Source organism: Hippocampus zosterae, chromosome 18 (genome assembly GCF_025434085.1).
Source record: "Hippocampus zosterae strain Florida chromosome 18, ASM2543408v3, whole genome shotgun sequence".
Taxonomy (NCBI): domain Eukaryota; kingdom Metazoa; phylum Chordata; class Actinopteri; order Syngnathiformes; family Syngnathidae; genus Hippocampus; species Hippocampus zosterae.
In genome coordinates, this window is record NC_067468.1 from 10,582,206 (window position 1) to 10,600,306 (window position 18,101).

Sequence of the window (18,101 nt, forward strand, 5' to 3'; positions counted from 1 at the left end):
ACTTGGATGAAACTGGCAGGCGGCTCTAATTGATGAATTAGTTGTGTTATCACTATTTATTTATATATACAGTATATATACAGTATATATATATATATATATATATATATATATATATATATATATATATATCATTTATTTATTATTATTATTTTTTAAACAAGCCTATAGTTAATGTCCTCTCAGACTTTTTCACCTTTTGACATACTTCCTGACAACCTGGAGGCGGTCTTGTTAAGACCTGGCCTCATTTCCTGACTTTTCCTTGTGTGGATGGCGTGAAGAATAAGTGAGTGTGCAGACAGATGGGCCGAGGTGTCAAGAACTATCAGCCGTTTTCTAGGAACCCGCTGCAAGCAGTCTAAACAGCCGCAGCCGCAGTCAGAGCCGAGGCCGAGCCGTCTGCCTGGACTTCAGTCCTTCACTCCTTCTTTGCATGTGGTGGTCTTTAAAAAAAAAAAAGAAAAAGGGGGTTTGAGTTCTGCTCCTCCTCCTCCTTCCCTGAGTGGGACTCCTCTCACCATCTTCCATCAGACACTTGTGAGCCGAAAGTTGGACGCGGAACGCCGACAAGATGGGTCGGTGGAGTGCGACGATCGCGGCCTCGCAGCTTTTGCTTCAACTGTGCACGTACGTGAGAGCCCAAGCTTTAGGTGAGTGATGAGTCATTTATGCGCTCGACTCGTGTTGCCTTTTGATTTGATTTGAACGCCGTCACTTTCGACAACGTGACAGCAAAAGAAAGGTCGAGCCTCTGCGCCGGCGTGTGCTCGAACCTACTTTTGTTTGATTTCATTGCATTATGGATGAAGCGCAGCCCTGCAAGGGAGGAGGGGAAAAAAGGAATATGATATGAAGGAACGGCCAACACACAAGGAATTATACATGATGTGTGAAAAGGGAAACAAATTCCTTCGAGTTTCAAATCTCCTAGCTGCAGTGAAACAGTCTTTTTTTTTTCTTGTTTTATTTAAACATTTGCTCCCGGCTCAGTTTCACACATGGAAGTGATCAGCCGCAATCTGATGGTGACCATGCACGCACACACTTAAAACTCAGCGTGTGGGAGAGAAAAATTGCAGTTTAGATGTAAAAATAAAAAGCACGGTCTGAAAATCTGGGTGAATTTGAGCATTTCTTTCCCTTGCCATCACCAGCCGGCAAAGGCACGATGGCCCGATGTCTCCCAAGATTATCCTGAGAAGTTATTCTGTGGTGTGGAGGGGATAGGGGGGGGGGCGTTAATGGTGATTCTTCCTCCGCGATCTGCTTGAAAAATTATCGGCAAGCATAATGCTGAACCTATTCGGTATTTACCACAGCAAATCCTTGGTGTGGTCAACACCGAGTTGAGCAAAGCCACTGACATACCAACACTCGGCCCAAACTTTAAACCTTGTGATCGAAAGTCAACAAAAGGCTAATTATCAGATGCCTATAAAAGATTTTAATGTGGTGGTGGAATGATATTTGCGCTTTTCGGATCAATGCGACAGTTGTAAATGTCGTATTGCTCCTAAAATCCTTCTGTGTGGTCAGCACTGACTCGTTAAAACGGGTTTAACATCTACGATTGTCAGCCCCAACTGTTTCGGGGAGAAAGAATTAGTAACCCGCACACCACAGTAATTATGACTTCTAACACACACCCCAACACCACAAAATAATCACTCACAGTAATCGATGAGTCAGCCTTTGCCGAATTTGTTCAGAGACGTTAACCAACCTCAGACTTTCAAAACCGTTTGAGACGCTTTGTGTCCCGGTCCCACGGCGTACTTCAACGTCAATCATTTCGTTTTTCAATGTGGCTCTTTTGAGCAGGAATTTTGAGGAGTTTTAAGTCCAAGAGAGGACAAAACGGCTGCTTACGGTTTATGAGCTTGCTTACAAATCCCCCGAGTGAATGATGGGCTACCTTTCAGGCGTTCATGAATGACGAAAAGTCCATTAAGTCCAATAAACATTCCGACGTCGTCCATCATTCCCTTCTTGGAATCTGCAGACTTTCAGTCCGGGACAGTTTCATATGAAATGATCCATTCCGTGTGTGATGTTAATGGATGAATATTGACGCCGCACCGGGAGCTGACGTTCATAACGCTCAAACTGACTTTTTGGCTGTGGAACAAACAAACATTTCATGCGCCTGGCCCCGCACTTGCAAACATTTTTATTATTCTATCAATTCTTGCTGAAGTGCACTTTGTTTTTGGGTTTTTTTTTAACGCAATTACAAGGCCCTGATGAAAGGCTCTCATCAGCGGAGCCTCGGAGAGTTTGATACTTTTGACGTCAATGTTTTGTTCATCCCATAGGAAATCATGGAATAAAAGCAGTAGTTTTTCTTCAAAATGATTTACAAAGATGTCAACAGCTGCCCGAATATAATGTGTCTGTGGTGAACATTCAGCTGAACATTTCGTTTTAGCCTATCAAGGCGAGTGAAAGCCATGAGACATAGTTCAGCGCCACTCATGTACAATGTTTTGTTGTTTGGGAGGGTACAGCTCATAGTTTTATGATTTATTCCGTGTTTAGCACAGCACAAGATATTTGCGGCAGACAAGGACGAGTGCTAGCCCAAGAATAACAAAAATTCACATATACTTGATGTCCATTATAATTGCGTTACCCATTAAAAAATGTAATTAAAAATTGACAAAAAGGGGGTAAACTCCCCCCCAAAAGTGCTTTCCACCCAAACTTTTTTTGCATATTTATGCAGAGAAAATGTTCACTGTATCAGTTAGCCAGACATTTATTCATGTATTTATTTTTGACTAATTCAAGAGCATGATTTTGATAAAAAAAATTCTCAACAGGCTACGCAATAATTTAATTTTCACGTTTTAATAACAACAAAAAAACGACTGCACCAGTCAGCCTACAGATGGTGTCACTTTTGTACAAATTGTGATTTTTAATTATTATTATTATTTTATTTTTTTTCTTACATAATTTTCACTTGGCTGAACAGTTCCACCATTTTTCATTTCTGTACCTTTTTCATTTAAAAAATGTCACTCTTGTGTCATTGCAAAGTTGTTTTTTGTTGTTGTTGCATAAATTATTCCAAAATTGTTAAGAGTTGCCCAAATGAATGATTCTCTCTTGGAAATGACGCAATAGGCAGTCTGCTTATTTTGGGCGGCAATGAGGCGAGCGCAAAGTAGGGTCGAGGGACAATTTTGGCAGAGCATTTGGGGGGCGATTTTGGCAGCTAGCGATAAAGGGTCTCCGCCGTCTGCTTTTCGGCTGCTTATGCATTAATGATGTGTGCAGATGGCGGCCCACACACACACACACACACACACACACACACACACACACACACACACACACACACATACACACACATACACACGCACGCAACGTCCTCGAGTGGCTTGGCCCGCTGCTTAGACACAATATTAAAGGATAAAGTGCGAGCTCAAGTGCACTCCGTCTGCCATTTTTCACCACGACGGCGCTGAAAATGTCTCCTCGCATTCATATTCAAATGCAAATCACACGCCATCACACGTCAACGGTCTTCTCTTGCACTTTGGAACGACAGCATTCTCTTCTGGTTTGTTTGATCCTGAAATCCCCTTTCGATTTTTGCCGTTCACGTATCACGAGGCCACAGAGTTTTTTTTTGTTATTGTTGTTGAAAATGTATCGTTAGCTTAGCAACGCTAGCTTCCTCACACGCTTTGGACACAAAACGTTCAACAAACAAATCGACAAAGACAAAAAGAAAACCTTTTTTTTTTCATTCGAGAACATGGCGTAAACAAAATTGATTTGGGCAATTATGCTAAGAGGCTAACGAGATCTTATTTTCTACAGAAAGATGGATTTTAAAACGACTTTCAAAAAAAAAGTGTTTTTACGGAAATACAGTAAGTTTCGATGTAATTCCAGCATTAGGCAGGGGCATTTTGAAGCCTGAACAAAAAAAAATGTTTTTTGTATCCGCTCTTTCCGTAATTTGTAAAAGTGTCTTGTTCAGGTTGAATTGTGTGGCAGGGATATTTTATTTTAGGGCTTTAACTTTAAAACTGTCTTATTCCTTTATTAGATGTTTTTGTAACATTTTTAAGCTTGCTTATTTGTGTTTGTTGAAATACTTTTACTGTATGTTTGAAGCGTGTTGGAATAAGTTTTAATGTGAGATTTGGGTATGGGAGGGGCACTGTTAGTCTCCAACTTTTAATGACGTGTTTACATTTTTGGGGGGAGGGCGTGGTGTAGGGTATATATGTGTTGAAATCGTGTGATTGAATCAATATAATTCTGTATATGATAGATTTTCACATTTTTTTCCCTTTGTTCACGGACAGTGTATGATCTGCTCACCTCCCCCGACTGCCTGCCTGACCTGCTGCAGGGCGGTCTAGTGGAGCAGGGGGCCAACGAGGCCTTCATCCTGGCCACCTTCAAACTGCAGCCCAAAACCGGCACGACCGTGTTTGGTCTGTACAACCCGCGGGACAACAGCAAGCACTTTGAATTCACTGTGATGGGCAAACTCAACAAAGGTAGACATGAATCCCCTGTCTAAATTTCCTTTCTTTGTTTTTTTAACTGACCCGAGTTCTCTGATTGATTCTGAAAAATAACCGTGGATTCATCTATGAATCGTAGCACCCCTGTTGTTAGTGCGGCCACGGTTAGCAACAGACACAAACAAATGTGGCGTCTTTGTAGTTTGTAACCATTCAGAAATAAGCATTGATGGCGTGTTTATTAATGCAAATGTGCCAACTTTACTGCGGCGCACATCATAAATGAATCAGAGCGCTGAATAAGCGTTACATAACTGCGATCAAGCATGCATGGATGCCCTTTGTGACTTTAATTATCATATAAACCTTTAATGCTGATGTTGTGTCCGGGCAAACGGCTTACACGGACAGAAATGCAATGCTACTTATTTCCATTGATCTCAATTATAAGCTGTTTTTTTTCTCCCCTCAATGTGTCGAGGCTTGCATAGAAGTCCCTTTCAAATCAGAAGCTATCAAGTTTACATTGATGATGTCACATCTGAAATGATTACACAATCATTTTGTTGCAATTTATGTGCTTTCAGCCCAAATCTGCGTTGCGCATCAATTGTCATTTGTTCCCAATGTTTTTTTTCACATTTAAAATGGCATTGTGCACAGCAGATAGCGCTGCATCCACTTTTGTCAAGTGACTCAGACCGCGATTTCCATCTTCTTGTTTCATCTTCTCAACCCTGACTTGTTTACTTCACCCCACTCCATTTGCTGTTGCCCTTAGCCGTGTTGCGCTACCTGCGCACCGACAAGAGGACGAGCTCGGTGACCTTCAACAATCTGGTGCTGGCAGACGGCAACATCCACAAACTGTTGTTCCATCTGAGGGGTCTTCAGCAAACGGGCGGTCCCGGTGGGTTGGAGCTACATCTGGACTGCAAGCTGGTGGAGACGGTGCGCGATCTCCCCGCCGCCTTCCAGGGTTTACCGCCCGGCTACGGAATGGTGGAGCTGAAGACCATGCTGAACAAAGATCAAGTGGGTGAAACCCCTACCTGACCCTAAATAATGATTCTGGATGCTTTATAGATGACCCACGAATATATTTCAACAGGAAGGCTTACACGAGCTCAAGCTGGTGGTCGGAGACACCTTTGAGAATGTTGCGGCTTTGCAAGACTGCCATTTCCAGCAAAGGGACTCCGTGCAAACCCTGGGTAAAACTCTACACCAGGGGCGTCATGCTCATTTCACATTGTGGCCCACGTACGGACTCGGTAGATGTCAAGTGAGCCGAACCACTAATATTATACCATACTGTGCTGTGAATCACCAAAATATCATCTCTTTCCTTTGTTTTATATTCAAGATAGTAGAAAGTGATTGGCACTTTCATATCATTTGCAGTTTTGGGTCTATCTCAGTGACAGACTGATACTGTTGTTTACTTCCCCGATCAAAACAATATCCCGTGGGCCAGATCGAACCTTCTTGGGGGCCTGTTCCGGCCCGCGGGCCGTATGTTTGACACCACCGCTCTGGTCCAAATTGAGTGAAATAGCTAACCAAGCGCTGGGTCCAAAAGGGACCGAGCTCATGCTGGGTTATTGATTGCACATTGGGTTGAGGATTTGACCCTGCACGTTGGGTCAAGATTTCAATCCAACAAGGGGTCAAAACTACCCCATACTGATGAGTTAAAGCCAGGAAGAAATGGGTTAGCAGTAACCCAGTCTGCTCAAAATCCACATCGAGTCGGTTCGGAAACAACCCAGCTTTTTTTTTTTTGGTGTGTGGGTGTGGCTAACCCCGAATCATAAACCTCAACTCTTAATCTTTGAACCCGGCCCAACGCTAACCTCAACTTCAACCCAGCTAATCCCCAACCTTTTTAAATATATAACATCTCAAAGTGCTCATCCCGCCCCTATCCACGAAAGGGTTGACATTTTCCTCTTGACGCCCCCTGAATTGAAACCTAACCCCAACCCACATGATCTTGCCATCAGGCGTCAACACCAAGCAGCTCTCCAATCAAATGATGGAGTTGACCAAGGTACTCAACGAGCTGAAAGACATCCTCATCCAGCAGGTAAGACCTTCTTGACTCCTCGTAGACTCCCGTTGGCACCTCTCCTTGTTTGATCTACTAATCCAAAACTTTTGCAGGTGAAAGAGACCTCCTTCCTCACCAACACCATTTCTGAGTGTCAGGCTTGCGGTAAGACCGCCGCTGACCACTATCAAGTTGCGGCGTTCAATTGAAACAATGATTGTCATCCGAAGGTCTGGGCGGTACCGAAGTGGTGAAGCCGAGGTGCGGCCCCGGCGTTTGTTTCCGCGACGGCACGTGCCGGGAGACGGCGGACGGCGTGGAGTGCGGGCCTTGTCCCGACGGCTACACGGGAGACGGCTTCAACTGTGATGACGTGGACGAGGTACCTCATCGCCGACACCTTTCGAGGCACTCCGCGGAAGGGATGCAAATGAGTCGCCCTTGACCTTGACCTTCAATGAATAAAAGCCCACTCCTGCTTTTTGTCCGCCCGCTAATGAATATTGCACGTGTACCGAGCCGGAACAATTAGGCGCTGTAGCGTGTGTAAGGCGAGGCCGTGCGAGGCACAAAATTAACATTTAGCCTCATTAAAATCCACATTGTTTACAAGGGCGGGCGCCTGCATTTGAATGGGACTTGTTTTTAATTAAAACACATTGAGTGGGTTGAGGGTGACTCGACGCAGATGATAAATGACATAAATTATCACTATAAAGCGTCAGTGACAACTTAATTATCCTGACAGAGTTTAGAGTTTAAATGCAAAGACGATTTTTTTTTTTTTTTAATTAAAGGTGATACTGTTGCATAATGATCGCACGAGTAAGTGAGGAATTAACACTACCATGATGCAAATGACCTCATTTTGTCGGGGCTTCACGGTCATTCTCAGATAACTTTTCCCGATTTTCATCAAAGTATAACCAAATGAAATGGCATCTAAAGAAAGCGAGCGTGATCTGGGACTCTGCAGAGTTCATGAGTTTCACGGTGCAGCGGTGCTTCCTTCAAAGCTGCCGATCGTTTCTCGCAGTGCCAGTTCAACCCTTGCTTCCCGGGAGTCAAATGCGTGAACACGGCCCCGGGCTTCCGCTGCGATGCCTGCCCGCTGGGCTACACCGGCCTGCCAATGGAGGGCGTAGGAGCGCTCTTCGCCCAAACTAACAAACAGGTACATAATGCCATCGCAGTCAGTTTGATTGTTAGCTAGCTCGCAAAGTTGCTATCCAGTCCCGATAAATGTCCCCATTTTGCGTCTTCTTCCAGGTGTGTGACGACATCGACGAATGCAAAGGACCAAACAATGGCGGCTGCGCGGCCAATTCCATCTGTCAAAACTCGGAGGTGAGGCTTCACGTGACCGCCGGAGTATCTTGCACGGCAGCAAACGTGGAAGCAAATCTGATCTCTGACCCCCCGCCCCCCCCCCACGCAGGGCTCCTACCACTGCGGCAGCTGCAAGACGGGCTTCACGGGCGACCAGGTGGAAGGCTGCAAACCCGAGATCAGCTGCGCTAACAGCCTGACCAACCCTTGCGACGTCAACGCGCACTGCGTGGCCGAGAGGGACGGATCCGTCTCCTGCCAGGTATCGCCCGCTTGCTTGCGGACGTATTTCATATGAACACGCATGTCAACCGTCAACAGCATTCGCGCTAAAGTATCGTTTGCTGTCTTCTTAGTGTGGAATCGGCTGGGCCGGAAACGGATTCCTGTGCGGGAAGGACACCGACATTGATGGCTATCCGGACGCGAAACTCAAGTGTAAGGACCCCTCATGTAAAAAGGTAATTTTAACCAAACTGAGCAAATGCCAACCCGACTCACCGACCGACTACCTACCAAACAAACGCAAATGCTCTTCCTGATTTGTATGTTTAAAAAAAAAAAAAACGATATACAGTATATATTTTTTCTTTTTTGTCGTCTTAATAGGACAACTGCGTCTTCGTTCCAAACTCCGGCCAAGAGGACGCCGACCGAGACGGGCAGGGAGACGCCTGCGACGAGGACGCAGACGGCGACGGCATTCCCAACGAGCAGGTTGGCGTTCTCAACACAAACGGCCTCTCGTACGTTTCATCCGACCGGACGCTTTGCCGTTTTGCGTTTCAGGACAACTGCTGGTTGAAGCCCAACGTGGACCAAAGGAACAGCGACAAGGACACGCACGGCGACGCCTGCGACAACTGCCGTCTGGTAGAAAACCCGGACCAGAAGGACACGGACGGCGATGGCAAAGGCGACGCCTGCGACGACGACATGGACGGCGACGGTAATGCAGATGCTTTTTTTAAAAAAATAATCCTCATGTCACTTAAACATATCTACTACTGTATGTGTAACTCAAAAACGGCCTAGGAATTATTATTAAGTAATATTTGATGAAATATGCATTCATAGTCGTCAGCTTATGTACGTTGCTTCCACTAACAAACATGGCTGTGAACAGATTACACGTGGCAATTTTTCAAAGCCCTCTTGTTTCTGTTTTTCATCAACAGTGACGAGCGACTTTCATTCTTGCTCAGAAACCAAAAACATGACATAGCTAGAAATGTCACAACCACAACATCGCTTTTAATTGAACTTTAGGAGCGGTTATTAGTTTTGTATGGTGAGCGGTGCACCCACCGCCATCAAGGCCTACCTACGTACGTTTAAAAATGATATAAAAGCCTCCTACAGCTCAGGGACCCCAGTTTGAGAACCACTCGAGTACGCAAAAGAGAGACACGCGACGTCACCGCCAACAATGACGTTGGAGTTGCATAAGCAGCACTGGGCTATTTTTAGCTTTTACGTGACATTAGGACGATTGGCGCGTCTGCCTCGTCTGACCCCAAAGTGAACAGCGTGATTAGGTCTCGGAAGCCCCGCGGCGCTCGAAATACTTCCACCTCCGTTGCATCTTTATGACCTTTATGGTGCCGATGCCGCCGGCGGATGCGAGAATTCACATTAAAAAGAAAGAGAAGACAAAGTATGCTTCGGGTGCGGCGCAACAGTATGTCCTAGTGGTCATTTTTCGAATTGCATCCTTCTTCCACTCAGATGTGGAATTGCTTCAAAGAAAAAATGCAACGATCATCACCTCGCTACGAAACGATAAGACTTAAATTGAAAGCAAGACCAAATATTTAAAATAGAAACAATACAAGACGACGGGAATGTTAGGATAACTGCGACAGACATGATTGATTGATTGACTGGTGGGTATCTGGTCATCATCAGGCCTGAAAAACTTCCTGGACAACTGCCAGCACGTGAAGAACCCCGACCAGCTGGACCGAGATGGTGACGGCGTGGGAGACGCGTGTGACAGCTGCCCCGACATCCCCAACCCCAACCAGGTCGGCCGCTCAAGCCGCGCACTCTTGTATTATTTCGGAAATAATTATCAGGTAGGGGAAAAACAAACACGCGAGAAGGGAAATGACTTCCAAAATAACACGCAACGCTTTGTGAGACGGGGTTTCCGTATTCTAATTTGTTATGCAAATGAATGGCTGCTCAGGATTCATTTTTGAGGAAACCTTAAAAAAATGTATATTGTGAAGCAAAAACACATGACTGCATAGGAGTACGTTTTAAAACGCAACTAAAACGTTCCAAAATGAGTCACAGATCTGTATTACCCATCAATAGCATATTTCAAAATAGAGCGTGCAGAATTTCACACCCTTGTGTTCTACTTTCAGTCTGATGTTGACAACGACCTTGTGGGCGACTCATGTGACACAAACCAGGACAGGTAAGTCCAAGGACATTTTTTTCGATTGAACTGTTTATCATAATTCAGTGGCTCTCAAAACTGTTGCTCACTATACCACCTAAAAAAAAAAAAAATTGAGTTTCCACATACCACCATCAATACCAACATGAAAATATAGTAGTGTAGTAGGCCTAAGTGTTCAGGGAAAATAATAGCCTTTTTATTCCTAAAAAGGTTTTGGATTTGTGGATCTGTACATTTTTAACATTAACACTGCACTGGAATATAAGAAAATAAACTGTACTTTTGAAAAACTGTATTATTATTTGACTAAAAAAAAAACACGTCTTCTCCTGTGTAGCGATGGCGACGGCCACCAGGACACCAAGGACAACTGCCCCTTTGTGATCAACAGCTCGCAGCTGGACACCGACAAAGACGGCCTGGGCGACGAGTGCGACGATGACGACGACAACGATGGCATCCCCGACTTCAAACCGCCCGGACCAGACAACTGCAGGCTGGTTCCCAACCCGGAGCAAATCGATAAAAACAGTACGTCGGGGAACAGTCCAACGAAACGTTTCCGGTTCGTGTCACTTTTGCAAAAATCATCGTCATGAGCAATTTGGGCTGTAGTCTAAAAGCAACACAAAGGCCTGCCTTGCGAACTTTTGTCAAGTGACATTAAGAGCAATTTTAGACTTTGGCAAAAAGGTCTTTCATTTTCACCCACTTATGACTCATGCTGAGTCTCGAGGCTCAAATTTTGAGGGTAGGAAGCGAGACTGTCAGAGCAGGCGGCAATAATCTTTGCAGAGCAGAACACAAGCATACAAAATGTACCCAAAACATTTCACATGATCAATCAATAATGTTTGATTTAAAATCACGAATCAAAGAATATAACAAACGCTGAGTGCATGGAACAAAATACACATTCAATATTATACAATTACACAGATAGATTAAAAATTATTAAATGTCAATTAAAAATATTTGGAAACATGCGCACAAATACTATCATTTAATAAAAAAACATATAAAATATCTGGGGGGGAAAATCAACTTCATATTGAGCATGCTGCTTTTTTTTCAATTATTAGTTGTAAAAAGGAAGGGGGGGGGGGGAAAAACAATCCAAGTAAAAAGTGTGAAACATCGAACTGAGCCAAAAATGCTTCCAAATCTGAATTCAAAGCAAAGAGGAAGCTGAGAAAAGCAGTTAAAATTGTCAAGACCTTCCAACAAAAGGACCATTCTAAGCAAATTGATGAGCTGTCAATAACAATTATATAGCTTGCCAGCATACGCGCAGGCGGTAATTACATCCCCCCCCCCCTTCTCATCCAATAATCCGTCCCGTCGGGAGAGATTCTGGGAAGGATGCAGGCTGGACGAAGCGTTAATAAATGAGCATCAAAATGACACTGCGGTCATGAAGCAGATAACAATGGAATCCAAATGAGAAATTCAAAGAAATAAACGTCACTTGCAAATCTTTCATCCTCAGATGACGGCGTGGGCGACATATGCGAGTCCGACTTCGACCAGGACAAAATTGTCGACCAGATCGACAACTGCCCCGAAAACGCGGAGGTGACTCTGACCGATTTCAGGGCCTTCCAGACGGTGGTGCTGGACCCCGAAGGCGACGCTCAGATTGACCCCAACTGGGTGGTCCTCAACCAGGTCGGAAGAATTCAAAATCAATGCTCCTCAGAACTAACCGGCCGCTAAACACTTGATCATAAAAGTAACGTACAATAAATAAAATGCAAAATTCTATGGGACCTGAACAAAAACTATGACCTGAGTCATGCATTGGAAAAACGGCAATATTGAGCAGATCTTTGCTCCTTCCTCAGGGAATGGAAATCGTCCAGACCATGAACAGCGATCCCGGTCTGGCTGTGGGTAAGACAATGTTTCTCAAAGTTTCACCAAAGATGTAACGCCCTTTAAAAAAAATTTTAAAATACAAATTTAAATCGAAAATGATCTCTTGGTGCTCCCGACTTGAGGTTACACGGCCTTCAGCGGCGTTGACTTTGAGGGGACATTCCACGTCAACACGGTGACGGACGACGACTACGCCGGCTTCATCTTTGGCTACCAGGACTCCTCGTCCTTCTACGTGGTCATGTGGAAGCAGACGGAGCAGACGTACTGGCAGGCCACGCCCTTCCGAGCCGTGGCCGAACCCGGCATACAGCTCAAGGTGACCGCTTTTAACCCCAACCTGTTTATGACCTCGGCCAAATACGTCATTAGTTACTTAGCTTGCTAGTGAGTACGAGCTGGCTGACAATCTAGTTGGTTGTTTAGTTATTTTAGCTAGCTAATTAGTCGGTTGGCTCACTGGTGAGTTATTTTGTTCGTTGGTTGGGTAATTGACACATTATTTGGTTAGCTACTGAGATGGATGGCTAGCCGGTGGAATACTTGGTTGGTTGAGAGCTCATTCATTCATTTGTTTGACGGGTGACTAGTTAATTAGCTACATGATTGATTGGTAGTTTTCAAAGTTAGTTGGATTGTTAGTTGCCAAGCCGCAAGGATCCGGGGAGTTTACCACCGACCCGTCATGAATTTCAAATCTAATGAAATGACTCCTTAATCTTTGAACAGGCCCAAAACGTAATGGTGAGAAAATGGGATCGTGTTTGCAGAGCAATAGTGACATCTAGAGGTCTTTTAACTATATTGCAAAGACTTCTCCCCCCACCCCTCACCCCCTCCCTCCCCACCTCTCTCTCTACTTCTCCCCGCCAGGCCGTGAAATCCCGATCTGGGCCCGGGGAGCATCTGAGGAACTCCCTGTGGCACACCGGGGACACCCAAGACCAGGTACGCCTCCTGTGGAAGGACCCCCGCAACGTGGGCTGGAAGGACAAAGTGTCCTACCGCTGGTACCTGCAGCACCGCCCCCAGGTTGGATACATCAGGTAATGAACACCGGCCATTTTATTGTTTCGGGTTTTGTTTTTTTGTTTTTAATCCTCCTGTGTGTCTGTATTGATTCTCTGATGGCAGGTTGTGCTCTGTTGCTCATGGCAACAGAGCACAACCTAATAAATCAATCCGAAAAGTAGATATCTGAGTCTTACACTGTATCTTCCTCACATTAAAAGATACTGAATTAATCTCTTTGTTCTTGGGGTCATGACAGGGCCCGCTTCTACGAGGGTTCTGACCTGGTGGCCGACTCGGGCGTGACTATCGACACGACCATGAGAGGGGGCCGACTCGGCGTCTTCTGCTTCTCACAGGAAAATATCATCTGGTCCAATCTGAGATACCGCTGCAATGGTAAGCAGAAGTGTAATTAGTTGATTGCTCCTCACCAACCGTTTGTTGGAGAGAACGTTTTTATTCGAGAGGAGACTGAGGGCAACAAGAAACATTATACACATGATACTCCATAGTCTCCGGTTAGCTGTCGTGTGCCATTGTATTTCTGCCTACAATCCACTCTTGAATCAAAAAGTGTCTCCTTACTGAGAAATAAGTACAATCGGGGTTTATCCTGTACGCTACTGTGATATACTTCTCAGTCTTCACATTGCTGCAGTGGTGCATTGCTTTGGTGCACTCAGTCTCTTCGCGACTGAAATGTCTCCTTCCGAAGAAATAAACACGACTGTCCGTACTCGTTAACGCTAAACCATTCTAAAACTTCCATAGTCTTCACTTTGCAAAAGAAAAGGTTGTCATGCTGCCCACAGTCTCCTCTTGGATATCGTGTCTCTTTAAGAAGGGGTGATTACATGTGAGCCTTATTGTCCTCTGTTGTTATTCGTTACCACTGAACCATTCTAAAAGCTCCACATTCTCCACTTTGCTGTAGAAATAGGTTGTCCTCAGTCTCCTCTTGGACAAAAATGTGAGATCTTCTTTTTCTTCTTGTCAGATACCATCCCCGAGGACTTCCAAGAGTTCAGCACTCAGCACGGCATTGATGCCATCTAAAAGAAGATATTGCGTGTGTGCGAGAGTGTCCGCGCGTGGAAGAGTGTGTGACAGTTTTTGTGTGTGTCCATGTATGCATTTTTGTGTACATTTGCCAGAGCCGTGTCTTTGTACTGTATGTGAATCATCTAAGCTATAACGTTCGATGTGTTACAACACAAACTACACGTTTACTATGATGGCGCATAATTATTTCATGCATCGTAGTTTTTTTTATTAAATATGATGCGTTTTATAATAAGCAACATTGTTGCTACCCTGCAATAAATGGGACATATTTATGTATACTGGTGCTATTACAACATACCCCTAAAATACAAAGGTTCTTTTTTTTTAGCTGTTTGTTTTCTTGTCTTTGTGTGTGTGCGTGTGTGTGTGTGTGGTTGCAATTATTAACGCCTTTTGTTCCTTTTGGCAGGTGTGAATGGATCAAGTGTGGCCAATTTGCATGTTGTACAAAACGCTCCAATTTCTGCCTCACAGGACAGCATACAAAGTGGAGAATTATGTCCGTCGATTTTCTTGTGCAGTAGAGGGCGCCCTTTCCCAATAAAACACTGCCTCATAATGTCCACCAACCTGTCAGACCAATTGATATACGTAATTTAAGATTTGGCTCCACGGCATTGTAGTAAATACAGTACATTTGACAAATGTCACATATGATGAAAGTTCAAAATGTTTTTTTTTCTTATTCAAGATGGAGTGTGAACTGTTTGTCATATTCTGAAATGTCAAATGAATGGCGATATATGGCAAGTATTGAGAATCTTTCCGCATTTCTGAACTATTCCAAATATTTAGTTCGTTGCGTGTGTTGAGACTGCAGTGGTTAAAAAAACAAGTTTCTATTGGGAAATTCCAAATACCGTGAAGACACTTTAGAAAGCCGCCTCATCTTTGCAGTACAGGTAAGAACGATACGATTGCACAGCATCAAATGTTACACGAATGTACTGCAGCTGCATTATTAAACCACTTCGGTACAGTTTCGTAATTCCAGACGACTTGGTAATGTTGATGTTCTTTCGGTGTGTAGATAGAACAGAACGACACTGATTGGCTTTTAACATCGCGTTCCCTCGCTGGAGCCATCTGGCTAATCAGCCTCTGTCTCGTCATTGTTCAGACACCGTCGCTCTCAGTCGAGCGTGGGAGGAAGTGCCAGACAAAATGGTCGGTGAGTGTCAAAATAACCGAGAGAACATCTCGTTTTCGATTTAATTATGCCTTTTGAACATGTCCATCAAACCCACACTGAGGAAGATTCTTTTTTTTTGGTCCTTACGTGACTGCTAGGACTCGTTTTCACTTTACTCAACGCGAATTACAATTACGACGGTCCCGAAACGTTTATATATTTTATATATAATGGTTTGTATGTTATATAAACCTCTCAAATACGGACCAAAATGATATCGTGAAACGTAATTTAGTGAGTACTGTAATTATTTTTAAAGCTTACACATTGTTTTTGCATTGCAAAACAGAAGCGAGAGTACGGTGGCCCAAAAGGTTCTAAAGTGAAGAAAATTACCAATTGACGCGGCCTGTTCGTTTGTCAGAGTAAACAGGTAACATGAGAGGAAATACAATCGCTTAATACTCATGAGTCAATTCCTCTTTTTGCACCAACTACACATCATTTGGTAAGAAACATTTCAGAATCAAGATCGTTTGCACCACTTTTTGCTCTTGTGTCATAATACACAGCGTAGTATAGTAGTGCTCTTGTTTTAGTTTAACTCCCAGAGTTCATCAACTTGCATAACGACAATCCATGACTCCTTCGGACAAATGGTGCCACAGATGGCGAGAGGCGGTGAATCACCTCTTTCCCCCCACTTCAGACACCGAAGTCGGCGTGTTGATTAAATAAACCTCCCACCTGAAAGTGCAGACAAAAGGCTACGCTTTTAACATCCATCCAAGCACCATCTCGAGCCTCAATAGCTCTAAAAATAGTCGCTAGTATCACACTGTGAACCGGTACGTTGTGTAACAGCGCTTAGTGTGTCTTATGTGTATGTGGAACGAGGCCGGGGGGGGGGGGGGGTGGAGGGGAGGGGATTGTGCAATCAAATATATGCTGTTGTACCTATACGGAGGAAAATCATTCAACTCCCACGTTGCAAGTGTCAAGGATGGTGTTTTGTTTTATTTCGACTTGCGTAACGGAACTGTCAATCAATCTGTCCATCATCTATCGAGCTATCTTATTATGTGGTACCGTGGATGGATGGATGGACAGGCAAACACCTCGCTAGCTAGACTGCCATGTGGCATCCATCCACCTGTCCCTCCATCTCTTCATCTGTCTTTCCATCCATCATTCATCACTCCATTATCCATCCATCCATCCAGAAGTGGCAAGCAACCATTTTAAAATTTGTGTAACAAGTCTTTCGGTCAATCTGTCTGTCACCTGTCAATTGATTATCCATCATCATCTTTCCATCCATCCATCAGGCATTCATGCTTTTGAATGTGGGAGCACCTGGAGAAAATATATGCGAGCAACGGGAGAAAAGAGCAGGCCCCACACAACAGGCATGCTGGAGCACAGATTCGAACCCAGAACCTCAGGACGCTGGGGCACACGTGTGGGACCTCCCTGCTTGTAACCGAAGGCGCAAACAAATGATGGAGGGATGGATCATACAGCTCATTAGGTATGCAAGATGCCTACACTTGAATGTTCCAGTGCTCTCTTTCAGAATATGGAATTAAATAAAAGTCATTTTGCAATAACCTCTTGTTCTAAACACAGTGGCATCTGCGCAAGTGTGCATGTGTTGCAAGGCGAAACTCAGTCCCGACTGTTCCTGTGGGCTGCAGTCGTGTGAGGGAAAAAAAGAAAAACGGCTCCACTGAATCACTGCAGGAGAAGAGGCGGCGTGATGCTCTCCTCGAACCAAATTTGTCTTCCGCTTCCTGCCAGACACCAAAGAGAATCCCGGGGAAACTCCAGCTCTGATTGGCTGGGAGGCGGAGGAAGCGTTGCCATGTATGTCTTCCGCTCTCTTTCGGCCACAGCTTCTTCAAATGGAACACCGTGATTGTGACTTTTAGGTTAAAAAGGGCCGTTCGAGAGCAGGTGGCTACACTTTCATCAACACGCCAAGCGTCATACATTGATGAAGTCGCCTGGTTATGGAGCTTTTTTTTTTTTCAGTTTCACTGCCAGCCGTTCATGCGCTTTTTCCCCCTCCTCCTGTTATTTCAGTCTTCAGCTGGTGGTGTTACGGAATGTCTCACTGGCTCAGTGCTTGCGGCTCACAAATGCCGTTGTAAAGCAGCTTTTGTAACACCCACCGCCCCAGATATACTTAAGAGATGGGAAGAGGAAATGAGCTGCTTCTGATTTTTGCATTTCTAGTGATGAGTGCATCCATTTTCCGATCCGCTTGATCCTCACGAGGGTCGCGGGGGGTGCTGGAGCCTATCCCAGCCGTCTTCGGGCAGTAGGCAGGGGACACCCTGAACCGGTTGCTAGCCAATCACAGTGCACACGCAGACGAACAACCATCCACGCTCACACTCACACCTAGGGACAATTTAGAGCGTCCAATCAGCCTGCCATGCATGTTTTTGGAATGTAAGAGGAAACCGGAGTACCCGCGGAAAAACCAACGTAGGCGAAGGAGAACATGCGAACTCCACACAGGAAGGCCGGAGCAGGAATCACACCTGGTGCCTCTGCACTATGTGGTCGACGCGCTAACCGCTGGTCCACTGGGCCAACCCTGCTAATTAGTTACTGTCATTAACGAACTAATTAATTAATTAACTCTTAATTGTTCATTTTTAAAAAAAATAATTTCCGCAAGTAAAAACCTCCCCTAATGAAGGACGGATGTCACTC

The 18,101-nt window shown here is 44.7% G+C and overlaps 1 protein-coding gene and 1 long non-coding RNA gene across 2 annotated transcripts; one reads left to right on the forward strand and one right to left on the reverse strand.

Moving 5' to 3' along the window:
• The first annotated feature begins 281 nt into the window (after positions 1-281).
• Positions 282-14,810, forward strand: thbs4b (thrombospondin 4b). The gene is made up of 22 exons (XM_052050607.1): positions 282-653; positions 4,329-4,526; positions 5,275-5,528; positions 5,605-5,707; positions 6,500-6,582; positions 6,660-6,711; positions 6,777-6,928; positions 7,583-7,720; positions 7,816-7,893; positions 7,985-8,137; positions 8,232-8,336; positions 8,485-8,592; positions 8,665-8,824; positions 9,784-9,902; positions 10,251-10,303; positions 10,626-10,819; positions 11,778-11,956; positions 12,133-12,181; positions 12,289-12,485; positions 13,040-13,212; positions 13,437-13,576; positions 14,178-14,810. The coding sequence occupies exons 1-22, from the start codon at positions 575-577 to the stop codon at positions 14,234-14,236; spliced, it is 2,826 nt and encodes a 941-aa protein (XP_051906567.1). The 5' UTR covers positions 282-574; the 3' UTR covers positions 14,237-14,810.
• On the reverse strand, positions 455-2,387 carry LOC127591151 (uncharacterized). The gene is made up of 2 exons (XR_007959823.1): positions 1,873-2,387; positions 455-819 (listed from the first exon to the last, which is right to left on the reverse strand). It is a non-coding gene; the product is annotated as an uncharacterized LOC127591151 (long non-coding RNA).
• Positions 14,811-18,101: the final 3,291 nt, after the last annotated feature.

Coding starts and splice junctions, on each gene's coding strand:
- thbs4b (XM_052050607.1), top strand. CDS start 575: ATGGGTCGGTGGAGTGCGACGATCGCGGCCTCGCAGCTTTTGCTTCAA. Junction 8,138..8,231: donor ACGGATCCGTCTCCTGCCAG/GTATCGCCCGCT, acceptor CTGTCTTCTTAG/TGTGGAATCGGCTGGGCCGG. Junction 10,304..10,625: donor TGTGACACAAACCAGGACAG/GTAAGTCCAAGG, acceptor TCTCCTGTGTAG/CGATGGCGACGGCCACCAGG.